Source organism: Ursus maritimus, unplaced genomic scaffold, assembly GCF_017311325.1.
Source record: "Ursus maritimus isolate PB19 unplaced genomic scaffold, ASM1731132v1 scaffold_13, whole genome shotgun sequence".
In the NCBI taxonomy this organism is placed as follows: Eukaryota; Metazoa; Chordata; class Mammalia; order Carnivora; family Ursidae; genus Ursus; species Ursus maritimus.
Genome location: NW_024423675.1, coordinates 68,183,265 through 68,208,589, shown reverse-complemented (window position 1 = coordinate 68,208,589; position 25,325 = coordinate 68,183,265). Strand labels below are relative to the sequence as shown.

The window sequence follows — 25,325 nt, the reverse complement described above, 5'->3', positions numbered from 1 at the left end:
TCTCTTTAAAGGATACAATTCAATACATTCTTAGGACATTTACAAATGTGTGCACCCATCACCAGTCAATTTTTAGAATATTTTCATCACCTTGAAAAGAAACTCCATGCCCTTTAGCCTTCAACCCCTTATCCCCATCTCACCCCCTGCCACACCACCCCTAAGCAGCAACAATTAATCTACTTTCTCTCTATACATATTTACCTGTTCTGGACTTCCATATGAATGGAATCATATAGCATGTGGACTTCGTGAATGGCTTTTACACTTAGCTTATGTTTTCAAATTTCATCCAAGTTACAGCACGTATCGGCATTTCATTCCCTTTTTTTTGTGGCCAAATAATATTCCATTGTATGGATAGATCACATTTATGTATCCATTCATCATCCATGATTAGCCATTTGGGTTGTTTCCACCTTTGGTTATTATGAATAATGCTGCTGTGAATATCCATGTACAGGTTGTTGTGTAAACATATGTTTTCACTTCTCTTGGGTATACACCTAGGAGGGGAATTGCCTGATCATATGATAAGTCTGTGTTTAATCATTTGAATAATGGCCAGCCTGTCTTCCAAAGCAACTGCACCATTTTGCATTCCCACCAGGGGTGTATGAGGGGTCCTTTTTCTCCATATCTCCACCAACATTTGTTATTATTTGACTTCATCATTCTAGCCATCCTAGTGGATAAGAAGTGATATCATTGTGGTTGTGATTTGCATTTCCCTGACAATCAGTGATGGTGAGCATCTTTTCATGTACTTGCTGACCATCTGTATACATCTTCTTTGGGAAAAATGCCTGTTCAGATCCTCTGCCCATTTTTTAATTGAATTGTTTGGGGGTTTTTTTGCTATTGAGTTGTAGAAGTTCTTCTATGTTTTTGATATAACCCTTTATCAGATAAATGTGGTTTACAAATGTTTTCTCTAATTCAGTACATTACCTTTTCATTTTGTTAATGATTTCCTTTGCTATGCTGAAGCAAATATTTTTTCTGTATATACTCTTCCTTATCTCTTTCTGGTATTCCAATGATAAATGTTAGCCTTTTTGATATGATCACAAAGTTCCCTAACTCTGTTCATTTTTTTTCAGTGTCTTTTCTCTCTGTTGTTCAAATTAGATAATTTTGTTGATCAGTCTTCAAGTTTACTGACTCATTTCTCTACCATCTTTGTTCTGTTGCTGAACCCACACAGTGAGTCTTTCATTCATTTTTTGAATTTTTTAGTTCTAATTTCCACTTAGTTCTTGATGACTTCTCTTTCTCTGCTGATAATTTCTATCTCTCCATTCATCTCAAGGAGCATTATCACAAGAGCTACTTTAAGTTTTAGCCTAATAATTCCATCACTTGTGTCAACTGTTGATCGTCTATCCTGCACAAGTTAAGATTTTAATGGCTCTTTGTCTGCAATGCAAGTTTGGATTGTATCCAGGATACTTGAATAGTATAACCTTCTGGATCTTGCTGCTTCTTTTTTTTTTTGTTTTTGTTTTTGTTTTTTTTTTTTTTGTTTTAGAAGGCAATCAATTAGTTGAATTTCAGCTCCAAGTCTCTATCTGCCTTCCATGCTTTGTGTTTCCAAAGTCAGGTCAGTTTTCAAAGGCTTTGCAGTACTACCCAGATCTGTTGAATGCATATGGCACCCAGTGGCCAGTCTCGGTGTTGGGTGGAGGCTTCTCCCATTGATCAGCATTCAATGTCTAGGGTACGCTGTGCAGGGTCAGATTCATGCATGCACAGCTCAGGGATCCCGAGGATCATAAACAGTGTTATGGGGTCATTTTCTGGGCTGCTCCCTCTCTGCAACCTCCCAGTATTTTCTGGCTCCTCAGGTTCCCTTCCAGTCCTCCTGCCAGACAGCTCTAGCTTTCATCGCCCACATTCTCCTCCCTCTGACTGTGCTTACAACCAGGCCAAGCTGCAGGAATAGAAGTAGAAGGAAAAAATCTCATACAGGTTTATTCTATTCTCATGGGACCTCATTTCCTCCCATCAGAGCAGAGGGTTCTTACACCTCCCTCAAAGATGAGGCAGCTATGGCATTGCACAGGGGCTGGGATGCAGGAGAAGCAAAGTATGAGACAGTCACACCCTCTTGAGCACTGGGCATCCCATTTCCCAGTCTTGGAGCCAGAACTCAGTGGCTTCCACTGGCACTCTGTCTGTCCACACCCACTAAGTCATCCCTCTCCTCATGTCTGATGCCAATCGTTCTGTACAAAATTAACACAGCCTAGGTCACAAGGACCATTTCATGTTTAAATTAAGAGATTTTTTTCATTTTGAAAACATATGAGGACAATGTAACAACACTAAATACATTACTGGAAATTCCTAAATCCATTACCCTAACCCAGCACTTCTCACTTCACTTTCCTGCTTTTCTTAAGCAAACAAAATGTATGCTTCCAAATCTTAGTTTCTTTTTCCAAAACTATTTATTGAAGGCCTACTATAAGCCAGGCACTGGACCACACTGGAAATACAAAGATATCCTTTAACAACTGCCATTGTGTTTATTTAGGAGGGAAATGGGCAGAAAAGTCTGAGTGATTTTTTTTATTATGTTCAATTAGCCAACATATAGTAATACATCATTAGTTTTTGATGTAGTGATCAATGATTCTTAGTTACATATAACACCCAGAGCTCATCACATCACGTGCCCTCCTTAATACCCATCACCCAGTTACCCATCCCCCACCGCCTCCCTTCTGTAACCTTCAGTTTGTTTCCCAGAGTCCAGAGTCTCTCATGGTTTGTCTCCTTCTCTGATTTCTTCTCATTCAGTTTTCCCTCCCTTCCCCTATGGTCCTCTGTGCTATTCCTTATATTCCACATATGAGTGAGACCATATGATATGATAATTGTCTTTCTCTGCTGGACTTATTTCACTTAGCATAACCCCCTCCAGTTCCATCCAAGTCGATGCAAATGGTAGGTATTCATCCTTCCTGATGGCTGAGTAATATTCCATTGTATGTATGAACCACATCTTCTTTACCCATTCATCTGTTGAAGGGCATCTAGGCTCCTTCCACAGTTTGGCTAGTGTGGACATTGCTGCTATGGACATTGGGGTGCATGTGCCCCTTCTTTTCACTACATCTGTATCTTTGGGGTAAATACTTAGGAGTGCAATTGCTGGGTTGTAGGGTAGCTCTATTTTTAAGGTCTTGAGGAAGCTCCATACCATTTTCCAGAGTGGCTGTACCAGCTTGCATTCCCACCAACATTGTAAGAAGGTTCCTCTTTCTCCACATCCTTGCCAACATTTGGTGTTTCCTGCCTTGTTCATTTTAGCCATTCTGACTGGTGTAAGGCAATACCTCATTGTGGTTTTGATTTGTATTTCCCTGATGGCTAGTGATGTGGAGCATTTTTTCATGTGTCTGTTGGCCATTTGTATGTCTTCTTTGGAGAAGTGTCTGTTCATGTCTTCTGCCCATTTCTTGACTGGATTATTTGTTTTTTAGGTGTTGAGTTTGGTAAGTTCTTTATAGATCTTGGATACCAGCCCTTTATCTGCAAATATCTTCTCCCATTCCATAGGTTGTCTTTTGGTTTTGTTGACTGTTTCCTTTGCCTGAGTGATTTTTTTTTAAGATTTTTGTTTATTTATTTGTCAGAGAGAGAGCACAAGCAGGCAGAGGGAGAAACAGAATCCCCGCGGTCCAATGCGGGACTCAAACCCAGGCCCCTGGGATCATGACCTGAGCTGAAGGCAGACACTTAACCAACTGAGCCACCCAGGCATCCCAGTCTGAGTGATTTAAATGGTGGTGAGAGTTACAGAGGAAACAAGCACGGTGGCAAAGTGGTGGAGAGTGGGTGCCTCAGTGGCAGGAACCACTTGTCCACATATTTCCTATCACATGAATTCAGCGTTAGTTTGTCAAGCTCTGTGTTTTTAAAACCCTATGAAAATTGAAAGAGTTTATGGATCTGAGTTTATAGAACCTTTGAGAATTAATACATCAGTGAATCTTCTTATCCAGACACAGGATGCACATATGTATTTAGGTATTCCTGTGTCCTTTCCAGCATAGGTTTGTGGCTTTGTGTACATTCTGTATGAATGAGTCTGGCAAACCTATTACATTTAATCATACACAGTTCACATTTTAGTGTAAATAGGGTTCTGGTTGGTGAAATGCTTCTAATGTTGTTCTAATGCAGTCTAATTTACTACAGTGTTACTGAGAGTTTGTAATACAACTCTTTGACCTGGATTATGGAATTAAGAGTAAATTTTTTATAACAACAGAAAAAAATCCTACTCAGGTTTTTAGTATGATTATCATTTTTGGTGAACAAGAACTATTCTCAGTGATGTGGGAAAAGAAACACAAAAGTGTAATCTTTTGTGATGGTTATTACCATCCCTTACCACCCTCCACCTTATTTTTATTATTTCCCACCAATGTGATATTTTCATCTCTTCAAGTAATTCAGGAAAACTTGTATTTGATTGATCCCCATGAATAAGAAACATTCTACTGGAATTTCTTTCTTTCATCACCTTCAGGAGTAAAGAGAATAAGAACAACAACAACAACAAAAAAAACAACACCCAACTTCATAGAGGGATTTATTTTTATAAAAAAGCTAGCATAGGACAGGTGTCTCATGGTATTGAAAGTATGGATGAATGAATGAATGTGACTTTTAAAGAATGTGTGGGTATATTCATTTTATGATTCTCATAAAATGAAAATTTTTGTTAGCTTGGGTGTGAAGTATAATAGCTGCTGGAAGAGTCAGCTTCAAAACCTCTGTGATTTGGGGCGCTTGGGGGGCTCAGTCAGTTAAGTGTCCGACTCTAGAATTCAACAAGGTCATGATCTCAGCATTGTGGGATTGAGCCCTGCATCAGGCTCTGCGCTGGGCATGGAGTCCACTTGGGATTCTCTGTCTGCCTCCCTCTGCCCCTCTCCCCCAAGATCCCCCTCCACTGCTCCTGTGGTGTATTCACTGTCTCCCTCCCTCAAAAAAAAAAAAAGAAAAGAAAAGAAAAAAGGAAAGAAAAAAAAAAAAAACCTCTGTGACTTAACCCAGGAGAACTTCAGGGGGTGGGGAATCTGCTCCATGCAGCCATTCAGGGCCCCAGGCTCCCCTATGCTGGCCCCACCGTTCTCTATGGCCTTAAGGGTGACTGCAGAGGCTGGAGACGGTAGCATCTGGACGCGGACTGCACGGCTTCCCCTGCAGCACAGACAGAGTATTGGGCGATAACTGGCATTGAAGATGAGGAGCCTGAATTAATGAAAGGCCCTAAATCACTGAAGAAAAAGTTAACCATCTGGACACTCATTCAGACTATTGATGAATGAAACTGCATTGTAAATAGGTTTTCCATGGTAAAGTTTCCGGACCTCTCGTGTGGAGAGAACACTCCGTCAGCGAGAGCAGGCCTGTGCCCCGTCCTGCGAGCGGGGCTCGCCGCCCGCGAGCGCGGCTGAATGAGGACTGGGGCCTCGGGTCGGGGCGGCTATTACATAATAGCCCACGCGCAGCGCACACAGTACTTCTGAAACCACAGAAGCCAAACCACAGTGGAAAATTCAGCTACTCTGGAAAGAAATAGCAAGATAATTTTCTGCAAAGTTTCCTATTCTGTATGCATTCTTCTTAGGTGGCCTATATTTCTAGTGCTTCTTAGAGCCCACATGACTGGAGAAGAGTGAGTCTCCACGAAGAAATGTGTGCATGCACATCATGTTACCATGGCTAAACCTGGGCAGATGGCATTTGTGTTTGCGATGCCACGCGCCGTGGGAGAGCGGCGGGAGTCCTGGCGGTTAGACCTGGGGAAGGCGTCGCTTTCAACCCCACAGGCAGGCCGTCAGTAATAGGGAGATATTAATGGATTTCACAAGAATGAAGACTTCACTCCTTTATCAATGCAGAAATAACCCCCTGAGAATTCTGAAGATCTTTAGCAACTCAGTCGTTGCGGATCCCTGAGATGGGGAGCAGACGCCGCCTGCAAACACAGCCTGCCAAGCACACAAATACATGGCATTGAGCACCCCAGCCCCGGAGCCCAGCCTTCCCAGAACTGGGCTGGAGAGCCCCTGCTGGACTCGGCGGCCTGAAGCAAGTCCCCGAGGAGAAGAGATCACGGTGTCTGCAGCCCCCACGGCGCACGTCATCCCGCGGCCGCCAGGTCAGAGTGGCTCGACGTCAGTAGCACAGAGGACCAGACGGCTCACCTGTCCCTCACCTGGGAAGCCCCGACTCACCACAGTGTCCAGCACCTCCACAGGCCCAGGTCCTCTCCTCCCGCTGCCCTGCCCTCCTCCCCGCACTCCTCCTCCAGCCCCACCCCGCCTTCCCTCCTGCACCTGCTCCAGGGCTCCTCTCCGCTCCTCTTCTCTCCACCCTTACTTGCCCACAATGGATCAACTGAATACTTATTTTTGTTCTAATAAAGTTGGTCAGTTAAACACTATTTCCAGGTTTTTTGAGCCCTCAACTTATTTTCTCCCTAGGAAAAACATTTAGTTTCTCTGCTATTTCTTAGGTCATAAACTGTCAAATATTTTGATACTCCCATGGCAATTTTTTTTTTTAAGAAATGGGAATAGCTCTCATTCAACTGCCCCTGCTCCCAGGGGTACAACTTGAACAAGCAAGCTCGGAAAATGACGTCATTTTGCTTGTTGCCATCACTGGGCACGTTACGCAGACAGAGTTATTTAAATACCTAAATACGAACAGAAAAGCAAGTAGCTTTAGGCAGGCTTTGTGTGTGTGTGGGGGGGTGCTCTTAACACATTAAATAACTTTAGTAATCGCTCTACCTTTGAGCACAGTGCCACCCGAGGAGCCCTCCGCCATCCGTCCGGAGCATCAGCGCAGCGGTCTCACTGGCCTTCTTCACAAGCGGTGTCCCCCGCCAGGCGGCTACACCCGCAGGCAGCACGCCGACCACCGGCTCCGCAGAGGCTGGCGGCTTCCTGTGCACAATCAGAAGCAGTCCGTTCCGAAGGTCTTAGCAGGTTGGGGCTGGAGGCGCTTCCCCCAGAGCAGCAAAGGAGAATTCTTAGTTTTAAATCTCACAACTTGATTATCTGTTATAGGAAGAACAAATGGGGCTCCAGTCCCCTGTCCACAGCCCCCAGGACACCCTGAGCGCCCGGGAGCTCTACAGCCCAGTGTGGAAACAGCAAGCCGGGGGTCCAGCACCACAGTGGACGGGAGAGGCAGGGTCCAGAGAAGTGGACCATCGAGGAGCTGGAGGCCCCGCAGGATCTAGGACACTGTTATTCTGACCGTGACCCAGAAGTCCTTCTTTCAAATGGGACCACTTACACTTTCCCGCGAGGATCTGCTCACATTCATTATGTTGATTTGCTATTTCTCCTAAAACACATACTTTCATGGGCAAAACTTGGCCGGTTATGTTTCCTGAGGCTTATCTCAACACCTATGTGGACTTAGCACGTAAAGCTCAGAATACGTTGGTCACTTTCTAAGAAATATCTAAATTTCACTAAACAGTTGTTCGGTTTCAAGGTAATGGATGGGTCAATGAAGCCATTCAAATGTTCATTTACTGTGATTTATCTTGACTACACAAACAGCCCTTCTCCCCTGATGCAGAGAACAAGCAAAGTCAAGCTCCAGTTTCTGAGCGAATTACGCTTCAGAACGTCTCCAGCAAGTCAGTGGGTTGACGTTTATTGTTTCCGGGGAATAAACGCTGACGTGCAGGAGGCACGCAGGCCGACCTCCCTCAGCCTGGCCGTCTCCCCCCCTGCTGTCCGACTCCAGGCCGCGAGGCTCCGCAGCCCACTCACCAGGTCGTCCGCGGCACCCAGCACGCCTTCGGTCCCTGCAGAGATCACGCACAGCCGGGAACGCTGTCGCCCAGACTCTGCTGAGATGCACTGGAGTCATCCCGCCTGTGCGAAGCTCAGCGGCCCCACACGTGGCCACTTGGACGAAGTGCTCTGAGTCACCTCAGACACCGGCACAACCACGTCGGCCCGTGGGACCGGTGACCAGGTCAAAGCAAGGGATGCCCTCCAGGGTGCACTGCTGGCCAGCAGAAGCAGAGAAAGGTGGGCTCTGTTCTCTGCAGAGCTGTAAGGTGGGAGTTCCACGAGAAACTCAGGGTGAGAACAGTCCCCTTTTCCGATTTCCCTTCCTCCCCTCGCCCTCCCCTCCTGCCTCCCTCCCTCCCTTCACAGTCTCGGGTTCTTCAAAAGACCCAAAACTATGTAAGGGAATAATTATAACAGATAGTTCTTGTGTCCGTAACAGGTAGAGACGTAATAAGTATAACGAGAGCCCAAAAACAGGAGGAGAGGGACTAAAGCTGCGCAGGAGAGATGTTTCCATGGCTTAGTGGAGCTGATCTGGTGTGCATCGAAGCAGGCTCTGGCCGACTGAGAAGGACACTGTGAGCCCTGGAGCAGCCACTGAGAAAGTACTTTAAAATACAGTGAGGATACCCAGGAAAGTGGTTAAGAGAGCAGAACCTAAGAGTTCTCATCACCAGAAGAAGTTTCTTTTCCCCTTTCTTTTTATTGTATCCACATGAGAAGTTAGGTGTTAGCTGAACCCGTGGTGATCACTTCACAATATACAGACCCACCAAACCATTACGCTCTATACCTTAAACTGACATAGTGTCATAATGTCAATTATCCTCAACGAGACTTGAAAAAGAGAGGGAAAATACAGTGAAAAAATAATTTAAGGAGTTAAAAATGTTACACTAGCAAATACTCACTTATTGCAAAAGAAAGCAGTAAAGGAACAGAGAAACAAAAAAGACATGAGACATATACTAAACAAAAATTAAAACTGCAGATAAATCCAAACTACGTCAATAATAACTCTAAATGTGAATGGATCAAGCAATCTAGTCAAAAGGTAGAGGTTAGCAGACTGCATTTTTTTTAATCCAACTGTGTGCTACCTACAGGGGACGACCTTGGGGTTCAAAGAGACAAGTGGGGTGAAAGGAACAACCGCCATGCAAACAGCCACCAGTGGCTATACTCGTATCAGGCAAAACGACTTTAAAACAAAACAAACAAAATTGCTAGAGATAAAGAGGGACATTTTATGATACAAAGGGTCATCCATCAGGAAGACCTGATGGTTACATATCTGCACCTAACCACAGAGTTCCAAAATACAAGCAGCGAAAAAATGACGGAATTAAAGGAAGAAAGAGATAATCCAACAAAGCTGGAGATTTCAATACTCCCATTTTCAATAAAGGATAAAACAACTAAGAATAAGATCAATAAGGAAATAGAAGACTTGAACGACACTATTAAACAACTGGACCTAAAAACCATCTACCTAACAACAGCAGCATTCTTCTCAAGTGCACATAAAGTTACTCCAAATGCAGACTGAAACCACAATCTGGTACCGTTTCACACCCATCAGAGTGGCTATACTCAAAAAGCCAATAACGAGGGCCGGCAAGGCTGTGCAGAAACCGGAAGCTCGTCCATAGCCGCTGGGGATGCGGAATGGTGACCTGCCGTGGAACGCAGTCCAGCAACTCCTCAAAGCACTGAATGGAGTTGTCAGAGGACCCAGAAATCCCACCCCTACGTATGCACCCAAGGAAAAAACCTGTATCCACACAAAAATCTGGCATATGAATGCTCTCAGCAGCATTATTCACAACAGCAAAAACTAGAAACACCCCAACTCCACCAAAGTAAAGATACCACAAATACAGTATGTCCAATCAGAGTATCATTTGGCAATAAAAAGAAATGAAGAACAGACACCTGCTACGACATGGATGAACCGTGAAAACATGACGCCGAGGGAAAGAGGCAGGTCACAGAGGCAGTACATTTACGACGTATTACACAATTCCATCTAGAAGCGATGTCCAGAGCTGGCGCCTTAGAGAGACAGGAAGCGGTTGTCTGGGGAAGGGCTGGGGAGGGATTGCTAACGGGGACGGGGTGCCTTTTTGGATGATGATAATCTCTCAGAATGGATCGTGGGGATGGTTGCACAAGTCTGAACATACTAAAGACTGTTGAACTGTATACTTCACACGGTTAAACCCTACGGAGCGTGGACCACATCGCAAGAAGGCTGTTAACGCCTGGATACCATGGGGGCACGTAGCCCAACCTTTTCCAGGCCCTGAAGTTTGTCTCTGCTGTTCCCGCTCTCTGCTTGCTGGCTTGTTCTTTGGTGAGTCATGCCCAGTGACCAGACTTGCAGAGAAAGTATTTTTATGTTTCTGCACAGCTAGAGCTTTCTGAACAAATTTTACTGGGACCTGGGACAGAGGGCAAGTCTTACAAGTTCCTGGACTTGTAAGACCTCTCTCGTGGTCTGTGCTCACATTTCACAAGGACATCCAACGGCGCCCCCCTCCTGGAGAGAGAGGAGAGGAACGATATGTACATGCCCAGCTTCGTGTTGTTTGGGCTCCTCACCCACAACACAGAACCCCCGATGGGTAAGCTGAGGTCAGGTGGACCCTCACCACACGGCCACAGGGAAGGATCAGAGTGCCTGACGCTATCTTCACAGTACATTTTTCCTACATTGTCTTAAACGTACTTTTTAATGGCACCTCTTCAAATCAGAACTTTTTAAAATCTCTCTTTATGGAGTTAAATAATTTTACTCTAGAATGATTAATTAAAATGGTTTTTCAGGGGCGCCTGGGTAGCGCAGTCGTTAAAGCGTCTGCCTTCGGCTCAGGGCGTGATCCTGGCGTACCGGGATCGAGTCCCACATCAGGCTCCTCCGCTAGGAGCCTGCTTCTTCCTCTCCCACTCCCCCTGCTGTGTTCCCTCTCTCACTGGCTGTCTCTCTGTCACATAAATAAATAAAATCTTTAAAAAATAAAAAATAAAATAAAATAAAATGGTTTTTCAGTTACTGATATGTAATTTTGAAAATGTCATGCGAGTTTTAGAATTGTCGGATTTTGGAATATTCTTGGCGTGAGTGCAGAATTCGCAGCATGTCAAATTTCCTCAGTGACTAGTGACACTCTCACAATGTAAATGCTCTTTTAATGATCTTCGTTCCCCAGCTTGTCATCAGTGTCCTTGATGTAATGGCATATTCTAGTTTTTATTATCTTTACCGATATTGTGTCAAATCAGCAATAAGCTTAAATATTTTTACATGTTTACATGATGCTCTCCACTCATTAATTGGATTATCAGATACTGTAAGAGCCTATTCATTATTTGTATTCAGAATTTAATTCATGAATTACTGTTTCTAGTGTAATCTGAAGAGCACTTTGTTATGATTAAGGCCGGGATAATTTCTGACATTCTATCACAGAGATCCCTGGCAGCATGAGTGAGAAAGTGGAAACTGGAGCCCATCCCCGGCTCAGTCCACAGTGTACTAGCACTAAGAGTGGTTCTCCTTTCATCTTGAGAACAGAACTACAGTGCATTTTGGGGAGCTAAAATCATAGTTAAGAATGTAAGTTTTTATGGCATACACACGTTTTGTAACTGATCCGGTGGTTTTCACATTGATAATAGACCAACAGGGACAGTGGACTCCCAGTTCTGAGGCCACCGCCAGGGACAGGAGGAAGTGGGCTCACCAACGCATCACTCTGGGGGCGGACCCAGCACGGGAAGCGACATGGGATTCGGGTCTTGGAAGAGGAAGGGCAATTCCTCAGAAGCTGAGCGACCACCCAAGGCACTCTCTCTTCTCCTTCCCTCCACGTCCAGGTGCCGCCAATGTCCAGGACTCCAGCCCAGGGGAAGGTGGTTACCACTGACAGCACTGACTTGCCCACGACAGTGCTAACTGCTCTCCGAGCATGAGCTCCATTACGCAGCAGCAGCCCGGAGTGGTCAGCAGTACTTTCTCTCCCTGCCCAGAGGAGCACACGGGGAACACTGGTCATCATCATCCAGGGCTCCCGTCTGCGGTGGCTTCCAATGGCCCGCTCAACCGCCCTGCCCTCCTCGGCTGCACCCCCCCCCCCACAGCACTTCCCTGCTGGCTGACACCTTTCCTTCTCAGAAGCGCCCTCTGCTCATTCCATGTGATTCCGGCAGTCCTGGGCAGACCCCGGTCGCCAGCAGCGTTTCAGGGTGCCGAGTTCAAAGATCACGTCAAACATCACGGCGCCGGTCATTCTGGGGGAGGCCCTTCTACTCTCCTGGAGGGGCCGAGCTCCTTCTTCTCTCTGGCGGGTTCGTAAGTGGCCTGGCAGGCAGGACGCCTCTACTCCAGCCCTGAGCGCAGGGGTGCCTGGCCATCGCTGTGGGCAACGCCAGGGTGTCCTGTGGTGCATGTGGGCACTCGGCACACTGCCCTGCACCCAGCCCCCTGAGCCTCTGGAAAACAGCTGTTGGTGAGACATCCCCATGACGGCTGTTCAGGGAGTAAACGCGAACAGGTGACAAGAGCCCGGCACACCAAGGGGACAGGGACCATGTGCTTTCCCCAAGCTGGGCCCTGGAAGACCGCCCAGGTGTTGCCCAGGCGCGTGTGAGATGGAGAGGGGGGCGAAGGGGGTGCGTCCAGGCGGAGGCAACAGCGTGAGGGTCTGAAGAAACACTGGCTTCAAGTCTCATGGTTCGGTGTGACGGCACAGGGTAGCGTTCCCTGCATCACAGCGTAAAACAGAAGTCAGAGAAAGCACACGGACTGAGCGAGCAGCCAGAGCAATGCTGACTGCTCTAAATGGAAAGGGGGCTTTTTCACAAAAATCTTCATTTCACAAGAGCTACCATGCAGTTTCACAAACGTCAAGGATTCAAAAGAAAATACGTATGATGAACATCTGTAGCTAATACCTGGCAACTTATAAAGCCAAATTGGCTTTTACTGCAACCATAAAATGTTTGAAACTTGAACATTAATAGGAAAAATCATTTCATCAAATCTGAAGATTGCATAAATTGCTAAAAACAACTCAAGTTAAAATATCAGAGGTGACCCTCATACAAGCCCTCGTATGGACCCCTTCACCTTGTTGCCCTGCCTGGCTTCTTCCTCGCGATCTGTGCCACAGCTTGGCCATGAAATCCCCCAGACCAGGCTCTTCCCGCCCTCCCGCCGGCTCTTATGCTTCCGCGGGACGGCTGGGGTGTGAGGTGTTCTGTGCAAGCGGAGCCACGGACGGGCCACGGCTGTGCTCGAGGTGGAGCGAGGCTTGCCAGCAGCCGCCGCGAACCACAGGAACACAGTATCACACACCCCGATGACTCAGGAGAGGCCAGGGCCCCGGACCTTGCCTTGGGCTTCATTCCTGGTTGGCAGGAAGGTTCCTTTTCCAGCGGGATAGAAGCTCTGTGTTCAACAATCACTTTCCCTGCCGACTCTTGAGCCCCAGCTTGGTCACGTCCAGCATCCAGCACAGGCAACCTCACGCTCAACTGTATCGGGGAATCTTGGAAGTCTTTTTTTACACTAGCAATCACCCAATTTCACCAGGTCACACCAGCTCTGCAGGGGAGGAGCCGCACGTGAGGGCGTGGCCGGCCAGCTCCAGCCCCACATGGCTTCTGTCCCCACTGTCCCCGCTGCCATTCGCCGCACACGCCAGCTCTCGGGCCAGGCACATGGAGCCCCATCTGAGGCACCAGTGCGGGTGCGGGGCGCCCTGCACCCAGTCCTTCTACCGGAGGACCCAGCCCAACCATTTTCTCATCAGTCAGTTTTTCAAAGTGGCCTCTTTTAGGTACAAAAGTCATCTCAATTCTCCAGCAGGACAGCTGGGTTTTTATTAGATTATTCTGTGCTCTGAACTGCTTCCTCCAACAGAGGCTGCTGCCGTTGTTCAGCTCAGCCTTCGGCAGCACGCAGTTCACTCCTCCGCGTGGAAGCGACACGGCTGAGTCACAGGTAGCCGCCTGGTCGTCTCTGTACTGGTTTCCCGATTTGCCCCTTCTTAGCAGAGGCTGGCAAGGTGGCCCATGTCAGGAGGGCAGGGTGGACCACGGGAGGGGATCCTAGCCAAGCAGGATATGCATTTGACTCGGGGGGTGGTGCTTTCTCCAGACGCTCCGTGTGCGTCCGGCCGGGCTGGCAGTCCAGCGAGCGTGGTCCCCCTCTACCACTCCCTGTGACGACAGCCACACAGAGCCACGGACAGGACCATAGTCTGTTGCTTTTGCGAGAATGTTCCACATAGCTTTGGTTTCACCCGACGGCCTTAACCATGAACCCACTTGTCAGACTTGAAGCTTGGAGGCCTCTCCAAGCTCAGGGTCAGGATGGCTGACCCCCTAACTGTGGGATGTTGTCCTTCGGCGGTAGCTGCCCAGCCAGAAACCTTTCTCGGACACCCTCGCCAGCACGTGAAGAGCCTGTCCACGTGCCCACGGATCCTTACTGGGCGCACACTAGGGGCCAAATGCTATTTGAGGTGCCAAGGACATACCTAGGTGGCTAAAAGTAGTCCCTGCTCTGATGGAGCTTATGACAATAAACAGGCCCATTTCAGTGATGAGAGAGGAGTAAAGTACGTGGGGTAAACATGACAGAGACAGTGGGAAGGAAAACAGGCACCCCCTCAGGCTGGAGTGTCTCCAAGAACAGGAAAACAAGCCAGCCTGGCAGTTCTTGGGGAAGGATTACACGGACAAGGAGGGACAGATGCAAGCATTCCAAGACAGGTCCCACCTCGGGAGGGCTCCTGGCGCGTGCTGGCTCCCCGCAGGCACAGGGAGGTGGTGTGAGACAGGGACGGGGACGGTGTCGGCCGCTGACACCGGGCTACGGCGTTACCATCACACAGCACGAGACAGGACAGGTGCAGGAACACAAACAGGGGAGAATAAAAGCTTTTTATTCACTTTGAATTATCACCAATAAAATGACACCTCACACTTGAAAAATTCCACTGTAAAATTCAGGTTTTACCATGAAAATGTGTTTCACAGATCAGTATGTCAGAATCTATTTCTGAGCAAAAAGAAAATAGTCACACACTCAAAACCTATCTAGCTGAGGAACACATTTGGAAATGGAACTTTTCTTCACTGAATTTTAAGTTACTTGACATCACTAGCTGTATGGAGTGCCGATGACAAAGGAAGCTCCACGTTTGGCCCTTTCTGCCCGTCCTCCCAGATGTCATCAAAAGGTCAGATTCTCTAGATAACAGAAGAATGACAAATTTCAGATGCTGTTCAAAGTTTTCCAGAAATTTAAAAAGCCACCTCCTGCTATCCTTTCAAATCATTTCATTGAAATCTAGCTCAATCAGATAAAAAATAAGCCACACATTTGACACAGATTTCAGAGGCCCAGAGGAGAACTACAATGCTTTATAGAAAGTGACTGTTTACAGAGAGGACATCTAGGGACATGCATTTTACAACAAGCGCAATGGGGGACTTTCAGCGACAGATTACATCTCCCCACGGTGCTGTGCACTCACACAACACACAGCCCGCCACCAGGACTGAGGTCGGAGCCCACAAAGCGAGGGCAGCCCGACAGAGCGGCTCCCAGGTCGCGCTGGCCCACTTTCTGTCCTACTTCCTCTTGGTGCTCGTGGCTCAGTCTCACTCGGATGTTATACAATCACACCGTCACGTTATATAATCGCAGCCCTTTCGTTACCACTGCCCTTCACATGAGGGCCAGCAAATATTCTGTAACATCGAGGCAGATAGGGAATGAAAAACTGGCCCTAGAGGGACCACGAAGTCTGCTCACCTACTGAAATCAATCAAGGAGGTCTAGTTGACTCTTTATTAATAAAGGTGACTTTTAATAAAAGAACATAATATAATGCAAATAAAAAGTACAAAATGTAGCACACGATCACAGCTTCAAAGACATTCCTGGGAACACGCCCGCGTCACTCCCAGTAGTGAGGGTCAGTGACCCCACCAACAGCAGCACAGCAGGGACAGCGGGAGCGAGGCTGCCCGCGGGCCAGTGCCGCCTCCGTCTGGGCGGGGCTGCAAGGACCCTCTGTACAGTGCACAAGGCTCGTCACACTGGATATGGTCTTAGGCCATTACTACTGTTACAGTCCAATTTGGATTTTAATACAATCAACTTACAGGTCTGAAATAAAAGCACTGCTTGGTGGTTACAGATGCATTCTGGTATTAAATGTTGCCAGGCATCTTTACGCACAATAAATTACAACTGTAAAGAAGACAGCCTGTGACTAACTGCTTCTTCTACCGACAGGAGAGGCGACCACGGATGCTGTCAGTGACAACTCCATGGACTGAAAGTTTCTTCAAAACAAGCAAAACTAGCACACACGGGAGTATTTAATATAACCTTAATGGTCTAACAACCCTTCCAGATGGAAGGAAATACAAAATAAAGCTGACCTATCAAATCTAACTTTCGGTAATAAGCTTCAGGTCACTTCGCCAACTCTCTGCACAACCACCTAATACCAAGTACGCTTTGACTGTGGATGCCTAAAGCCACACACGCACACAGAGCTGTGTGAACCTACAGCTTTATTGACACCTTTCAGTAAGCTCTTAATACTCATATTTTCATGGGTTCACTCCTTGGAATGAATTTGAGTTGTAGATAATCAACTTCCACAGAGAAATGTGTAGCCAAACCAAATTAAGAATATCGTATCTTCCACACACCAGCTCAGGTGGGAAGCTTTTGTTTAGTATAATGAAAACAATTTTTAAAAATATCTGCAGTCTTTTTGAAACACAAGGCACCAATAGGGAGCAGACATTCCAGCAAACAGTGATTGTCTGGGGAAAAAAAAAATGGAACTGATCAGAGTCCTTTGTCCTTTGTTGATTAGAATACTTCTTCTTTCACGTCTATGCGACATCTTCCAGATAATCCGCAACGTCACTGAGCTGGGACACAGTCAGGTCCTGTGTCAGGTCATCGAGCTTTGTTGTTCCAAAGAAAAAAAAAGAACCAGTATCAGAATGCAAGCAGTCATAAACAATCCTTAAAATACACTGCTGTAATTTAAGTATCTCACACTCTACACACTGCCTCAGCATTCCAAAGTCCTTTACGTCACCCTCTTCCTCCTATTTTGAAATCTGTGGGAATTACCAAAAGGCTGAGCTAACAGCAAACCTCCACATTAACACCACAAAAACCTGCTAACCCAACCCTCCTGGAGCCCCTCGGGTCACTGAGAGGCAGCACGCGGCGGTCTCCAGGCTTGGCATGAGGGGCCAGGCAAGAGAAGCCGAAGAGACGGCGGAAGCGCACCGTGCGTGGGGAGTTCTCGCTCAACCTTGCCAACAATCCTGGGAGGCAGGCCTTCCCACTTGCATCTCACCGACGGACCAGCCAAGGGCTGAAGGTTAAAGCCCGCCCACAGCGCACGGGACACCGGCCCAGACGCTGCTGCCCCAGACGCACTGTGTCCACGATAACGCGCCGCCTCTCTCAAAGGCCTTCCCGCCTGCTAATCCCTTGATGGTCACAACCACGGACTCCCTCCTCACTCCGGAAGGCAACGTTCACCTCCAGGCTGTAGCGACCTACAACCCGAAAGGCCCCGGCCTGACCAGGTGCAGCTTTCCGTGGGCACCACAGGAGATCCTGAGAGGCTCCCTGACCCCTCCTGTCTGACACACACCTAAGTATACGCCGCTGCCTGCCTAGGAAAAAGGTCCAACGCGGCTCTCCAGGACGGACTCCTAACTACAGCCACGTCCACCTTGGCCATAGCGGCCCCCGCGGCTTCTGCACCAGCCCTGACCTGCGCGCCGAGACGCAGCTTCGCCTCCGTGATCACGAGCTCCTGTGCCTGCGCCAACTTCTATCCTGACTTCTCCAAACAGGACATCTTGCCTCTGCTGACTACACCACTGAGGTGGCTAGCTCTGACTCCAGAGCCTGGGCCGGGAACTGTCATGTCACAACCTTGCACTGTCCCTCTGAACTCCCGTTAAGCTCTACAGTCAACCGCGGCCAGAGACACAGGCGCGAGCTGCACGGGCGACGCCCACACCGTACTTTATCACTGGTATTGAGGTCATCGACTTCCACAGAAAGGTCTTCTTCGATCTCTTCACCAATACTCAGCTCACTTTTCTCTGAGCGATGGCTGGTACTAGTTTGAGAGAAAGAAAAAGAAAAAAGAACGTTGAATATAAACATTTAAATAAGATATAATAAACGATATTAAATCTCATGAATTTCATACATATTATCTCACTTGATCCTTAAAGTAACTTAGTGAGCCACAAACAGGCGAGTCACTTCAAGAGATGAGAAAACGAAGATCCACAAAGGTGACCACGGACACAAGGTCAAAGAAGACGCAAGCCCAGATTTTTAATATTTTATCTACCACATACATCATGCCACTTCTCAAAAAAAACGGTTTAATAAATTATTCTGTTAAAAAATAAACATAAATTCCCAACTGGGGGGAAAAAAACATGTCAACTGTATAAAATTCTCAGACTCTAAAATCTCTAATCCTAACCATAACAAATATTTCCAAACTATGAGGCAACTCCTAGGATTATATTGTCCTTATGTACGTAAAAAAACGATCTGAAACAAAGCATTAAGCGATGTCATCGGAATCAGTACAATAACTGGAGAGGGCCATTTTTAAAGTTGCGTGTGCCCCCCGCCCCGGACTTGGGGCAGCATGTGGATCCCGCGACCTGACACCTCTGAGCGACTCTGCGTCACTTCCCCGGGGCCTCTGCTTTACCCATTCTTATTAAGTTTCCCGGACATAATGCATTTGTTCATATTCTAATGCCAAACTAAAACAGGCTTCAAAGTCCAGCGTGTAATTTCAGATTAACGGTCTTCTCTCCGTCTGCGTCAGTATGAACAGGAGAGTCGAATACACTGAAATGAGCACGGATGGAGCTGTGTTGTACTTCCTGTGTCAGAAACTGTTCACAATGTACTGCTGCCCAACTATGTTTCTCACCTATTAAAATCATCAACGTAGTCGTCGTCTTCTCCAGTCCCTGGTAAGTTTAAGAAAAGACAGATTATACTTACACCAACATGCTCCACGATTTATCTGCAATCACACACAACGTCTCTTTCAGGAAAAACTACATTAACGATTTATATTGCGGCATTAAAAAAAGAAGTCAACAGGATCAGAAATACTATTTTTAACCATGTAGGATATGAAAGTAAATGACCAAATAAACTGCCTAGGAGTCATAAAATGTAGTTAATACCCAGTCTTTTATTCCAAGTCCCCAAAAGCTTAATCACATTGTACGTTTACCATTTATAAAGTCATCTGATATTAAGTGATACTATATTCATGATAAAAGCAAGTTATCATAATTGTTACTGATAATTTTTTAAGGATTTTTTGTCAGAGAGAGAGCACGAGCATGCTTAACTGACTGAGCCACCCAGGCGTCCCTGGTACTGACACTTTCAACTCAACATAGTATATAAAATTTTTAAAGGATCACGAAGTGTGAAGAGGCGACAGAGCAAAGCAAACAGGAGCAGCTCAGTGAGACACAACAGGGTTCAAATCCCGGCTCCACCCGTGAAGAGCTCTCAGCCCGTGGCCGAACTAGTGTCAGGATCCATGCGTGCGAAGTGCTGGACCCACACCCCGGGACACAGTCCGCTCTCCGCAGAAGGCAACGGGACGAGGAAAGGGCCGCAGACGAATGAGGCAGCGTCACCAGTGTCTGCACGTGCAGCACGAGCACCTGTAAGTCTTACAAATCACCCTCCTCCCCCCACACCACCTGAGAACCAGGTGAGGAAACCGGACCGTCAACCTCAAGGCAAAGGCGTAAGGGCCCACGACAGCCACGTTCCACAGTGGAAGACCGGCAGGTGGAGTACGCACGGGCACATGTGTGGCCGCCAGAGGAAGCGTGCAGACCATGAGGAGGAGGACCGGCTCAATGGCCAGCTGGGTTCGGAGGACAGTGGTATGGATGCTCGTGAGTCCTTCCCAGTGTCAGACCAGACTACATCTACACAGACGCATCTTTGAGGGGATTCAAGTTCTAGACTAGTCAGACAAGATGATCCTCTTCCGATAAAGCCCATGATTACTTTATCTATTTGTCAAATATGTGTGAGACTCCCAGTGGTGTTTCTAGCCTCAAGGAGCTAACCTCCAGTGGAAAGAAAGAGGCAGCCGACAGCCAGACAAACCAGATGCTGTTAGAGGGGCTGGAGAGAACTCTCTGAAGGGAAACCTAAAGAATGTACCAGATGTACAAATTATTAGGGAAAGTGGGTTCCAAGAAGAAATAACACATGCAAAGGCCCAGAGACGGGAAGGGTGCAGTGGTTTGGAAAACAGTGAGGAGACCAATAAAACCTCAAAATAATGAAACTGGGGGAGTGGAGGGGGGAGACAAGAAGAGGGGAGAGTAGAAGGGCTGGCAGGGGCCAGCGAGGGCCTGGAACATCATGCTCAGGACTTAACCAGAATACAAAGGGGGAGGCACAGGAGTGGAAGAGAACAGGGAAATGATGTGTGATTTCTATTTTCTGTAACATCCAACCTCTGCAGGAAGAAGTCTGCTGGGGGGAGGGGGCACGCCTGGGTGGTGCAGTCGATCGAGCTTCTGACTCTTGGTTTCGGCTCAGCTCAGGTCATGATCTCAGGGTGTGGGATGGAGCCCCACATCCGGCTCCGTACTCAGTGAAGAATCTGCTTGAGATTCTCTCCCTCCCCCTCTACCCCTCCCACCACTCACGCACTTTCCCTCTCAAATAAATCTTTAAAAAAATAAAAAGTGACTGCCTTTGCACAACCCGTCGTCAGTCTGAGCTGAAGTCTCTCCCCTTGGCCCTGACCCACCAGGTCTTGGCGGAGAAGTCGCTTCCTAGGTGAGGCTCTTCCGGAATGCCGAGGCTACGGTAAGTCACCCTACTACCCATGTGCATACCGTGCACACGGACTCTCAACACTGCAAGCATCTGCAGGGACCTGTCTGACGCAGATCTTCCCCGCTAGAACCCAAGCTCCACGAGGACAGTCTGCCGTGGTTGCTGCTTTACTGGGCCCTGGCACATGGAGTAACCCTGGATTCACGAAGACCATCCAAACATCTGATCACGGAGTGCTCACTGTAGGCTAAGCCACTTCAATTAAGATTTTATTCTAAAAAATAATCACCTTCAGGCAATCAATGCTAAAATCAGAAATCCAGTTACCTAATCCGAGTGATCCAATTTTATCACTGACCAATTTCAGATCTTTCAAAACTGTGTTTCCTCTTTTACCTGTGAAGGAAAAATATTCACATTAAATTGACTTTTGGAATACAACAATCTCTAAACCGTATCATTTTTCTTCAGCATAGGGTTTATGACTAAAGCATCCAAACCAAACACCAAGAAAGAATTACAAGCTGATGAATGACACTGACGTCATGCACTGTATGCCCTTGTTCACCACACGCAACACTAGTCTGTACTGGAACCTGACCACCCAAATACTTCCTTGCCCAACCCTCTGGCACCACCGTCTGTAATAAGCCTCACCGGGTGTGAGTTAATTACTCTCACCAATTTTACTTTCCTCTGAACTTCTCAACGTGGCTTTAATTCAATTGCTAGTCCATTCACCAAACTGACCTCACTGGTTTTGTTTCTTCAGTCCCAAGCGCTCAATGTCCTGTCCACGTCGTTATCCCTGATCAGTGTTAAGAGTGACATGATCATGGTGTGCTAGACTCCCTACTGCAGGTGACGAAGACCAGGACAAAGGACAAGACAGAAGCTGATGGGACGCGTTAGCAAACACGCGGCGCGTTTGCCAGATGGCTAAAAGCAGCCACGCATCACCTCCTTCGCCTGTCCCGGCAAAGCCTACTGCCCCGACACGGGATATAAAAAGGTTAGTAAATACGCAAAATTACATAAAACCACACCACAATATCCTAATAAAGATTTGCTGTTTAGGAAACGTTCTCAAAAGAGGCACGTTTATGCTGTGAACACGCTGTCGATGAAACATATCTACCAGAACACAGTCAACGAGGTTCGCCCACGTGAGGGCTCCATGTGTCAGGCTGTGCTTTCAACTCCCCGTCCTGTCGCCGACTGCGTGTGGGGAGTGGCCATTCCATGCCTGCCTGACACTCCCTCTCAGCTGTGAACACGCTGTCGATGAAACATATCTACCAGAACACAGTCAACGGGGTTCGCCCACGTAAGGGCTCCATGTGTCAGGCTATGCTTTCAACTCCCCGTCCTGTCGCCGACTGCGTGTGGGGAGTGGCCATTCCATGCCTGCCTGACACCCCCTCTCTGCCACATGTAAACACGTCAGATTCATATTCCAAAGAATGAAATCCTGCCATTGGCAACAACATAAATAGCTACAGAGTATAAAGCTAAGCAAAATCAGTCAGTCAGAGAAAGAAAAATACTGTACTGACTTCACTGGAATGTGGAATTCAAGAAACAGGTGATGGGGATTAAAAAATGCACTTATGATGAAAAAATAAATTTAAAAAATCAAACATACACATACACAGAAAGTGATGCCAATATCCAAAGTAGAAAAAAAGATACGTTAGATCCAAACTGCTGGAGGCCAAATATTTTAACACTCCTATGACGATGACTACGGTCTCATAGAATCTAGGACACAAATTCTTAAAAACTGAATTTAAACCCTACTCAAGTCAATCTAAATATCCAACAAGAGAGAAAATGACTTTTAAGATGTTTACTATATAAGGCAGCTAAAAAGTCAATTTCCTAAAAGTATTTTGAAGGCACAGGAAAAAGAGAACACAGAACAAAGAAGTGAACATGACCACATTAAAAAGCAACGAACAGGAACTATCGCTGGTAAAATTATGGGCTTTTTCTGAACAATAAATAATAATCACATATTACTTAGTTAATTAAGAGAAACACGTCCGAGTCCTCAAAGTCCGCATCTTCAGGAAGGAGACCCGGGGGCCCCCAGGCACTCACTTTCAGAGTCTTTCAATGAGGGGGCTCCGGCAAGGGAGCTGAGCCCACTTTTCAAGGGGGGCGCGTCAGAGAGCGATGCAAGGCTTCCTGCTTGCTTACTAGGTTCGCTTCTCCTAACAAGAAACAAGTGTACAGTTAAAGGTCACGCTTACGTTCTGCCACTAAGAGCAACGTAACTATACCGAATATGCACACAGTGCTGAGAAAGACAGGTGAAACGTTTCACAGACTCAAAACTACAAGGCGAGGCAGGCTGAGCGGCATCACAAAGCCACAGGGCAAGTTATCAGTGAGAAATCCGCTCAGGTCTCAAATTACATCGATGCTTGTCATCTTCAGTGTCCATGATTTTTATCAGAAGCCCCTTCCGGTGCCCAGCAATGCAGGCAAGGGACAGCACAGGAGGTGACCGGCACACCCATGTCACGGAAGAGGCACCACAGCCCCGCCAGCTGACCTCCCCAAGCCCTGAGCTCCTCCCTCTCCACACCCCCTCCCGCCACTTCCTACCTCCTGTGGCCTCCTCTCCAACTCTGCCCTGCACCCCCGACTCAGGCAGGAACCTTCCCAGGCGGGAACCTTCCCAGGCTGCTGCTGGCACACCCCCACCCACCTGCCCGCAAGTGCGCCCACATGCTCCCTCCTTCCAGCAGCCTCCCTCAGCACGGGTGCCCTGCGCACCCAAGCACAGCACAGGGAAACTAGACTCTCCCCACAACCCCTGCACATCACTCCCTCTCCTCTCTAATGCTGGACTGTTCTCAGCAGACATTTGCACTGTGATTTCCCCCTTAATTTTTCTCTATCCCACTCTTCCACACCCCTGAACGACACAACTCACCAGGAAAGCACTCCCCACCTACAATCCCCCTCCATCCTTTCCTGAACCCATTCTTATCTTTTGATACCCTGTCCCCCAGCCCCTCAACCCATGATCCCATCATACCCGCCTTCAGAACCTAGCTTAAGGACTCACTCTGGCCTCCTCCTTTCAGAACACCTCTCCTGAGTCCCTCTCGGTCCCTTTCCCTCTCCCTCTTCCCCTCGCTCATCTCCAGGTGCCACTCACTTCCCAGGTGACCACCTCCAGGCTCCGCTGGCAGCAGGATCGAACTCGGAGACCTCTCCCCTCATCCCTAGACCCCTCCCCCGCAGCCGGCTTCACCTCTGCATTAGCAACCTTCCCACACCTGACCCATCAGAAGTGAGTTCTAGACTGCCAACTGGCCCACCTGTGCAGCCCAACCTTGCTCTCCACGCTTCACGTGTAGCAGTGTTTCCCACCTTCTGGTGACTCAGCTGAAAACCCTGAACTTCCCTTGATGTCACTTTATTCTCTTAACACTTAGCAACAAATCCTTTTGGATCTAACCTCAAAAGATACCCCCAAACCACCTATTTCTCACCACTTTTGCCATCATCTTTCACCTGGATAATCCTGACAGCTTCCCAGCTGGAGACCCAGCAGCCCGGTGAGCTAGTCACTCTGCTGCTCAGAGCCTGGGACTCCCAGTGTCCCTCAGGGTAAAACCACACTCCTGCTAGAGTCCGTGCCACCCCCACCAGAGTCCGTCTCCACAACCGCTCCTAGCCGTTCTCTGACTTGTCACTCACCTCTGGCTGCGCTGCCCCCTCTCCTCGGAGCTCCAGGCAGCCCCAGTGTCCGCCTGGCTGACTCTAGCAGGAACTTGGGCTCTTTGCTCAAGCAGCCCCTGGAAGCGAGGCCCTCCCTGACCTGACGCTCCACCCAAACAGCACGCACCTGCCCCCACCCCACTCGATCCCGTCCCTCTGGCTGCTTCCACCCAACACGGCATGTGGGACTCTTACTTCCTGTTGCGTGTCCACAAGGTGTGAGCGTCTGCAGGCAGGGGCTCTGCCTGTGTTCTCACTGCACAGCTTGTGCCTGGAACAGCACTCGGTCTACACTTCCTACAGAAACCATGAATGTCTACATTTTTACCCGCTGGAGTGTTTTACAACCTAAAAGGCTTTAAGGACAGAAAATCAGACTTCTATATGCAATAATTACAAAAGATTCAGTGCTCTTTTTTCAAATATAAATACTCAGAAATTGTATTTTTAAGACTCTAGTTTGATAATCAAAAAACACAGTTTACTCACCAACCGTAAGTTTTTTCTGGTTTAGGAATGGGATCATCAAAGAAAGAATCCCCTTCCATATCATCTTCATCTGGACAAAGACCAGCTTTGTCTTTGACATCTAGACTTTTGTTACTTAAGAAAGATCCAATTTTTGTTTCGTGGGCCAGCAGGTGGAGGCCGTTTTTGCTCCTTGGTTCTGATGAGGAGACACTTGTATCACTCTGACTAGCATCACTGCTGGCCTTCTAGAAAAAGAGAATGGGAAAGAGGTTTCCTTGGTGAAATAAAACATGAATAAGCTATCTTAAATAGCAAAACATCACATGAGCATACACAAATCT

At 47.6% G+C, this 25,325-nt stretch overlaps 1 protein-coding gene across 2 annotated transcripts in view; it reads right to left on the bottom strand.

Moving 5' to 3' along the window:
• Positions 1-14,784: 14,784 nt before the first annotated feature.
• CEP43 (centrosomal protein 43) overlaps positions 14,785-25,325 on the bottom strand; it is a 29,983-nt gene continuing 19,442 nt past the window's right edge. For both annotated transcript variants that reach the window (XM_040628050.1, XM_040628051.1), the window contains 6 exons: positions 25,003-25,229; positions 22,879-22,991; positions 21,103-21,171; positions 18,878-18,917; positions 17,938-18,034; positions 14,785-16,850 (listed from right to left, as the gene is read on the bottom strand). In XM_040628050.1, coding sequence (XP_040483984.1) covers positions 16,776-16,850; positions 17,938-18,034; positions 18,878-18,917; positions 21,103-21,171; positions 22,879-22,991; positions 25,003-25,229 — 621 coding nt within the window. In that variant the 3' untranslated portion in view covers positions 14,785-16,775. The remainder of the gene's footprint in view (positions 16,851-17,937; positions 18,035-18,877; positions 18,918-21,102; positions 21,172-22,878; positions 22,992-25,002; positions 25,230-25,325) is intronic.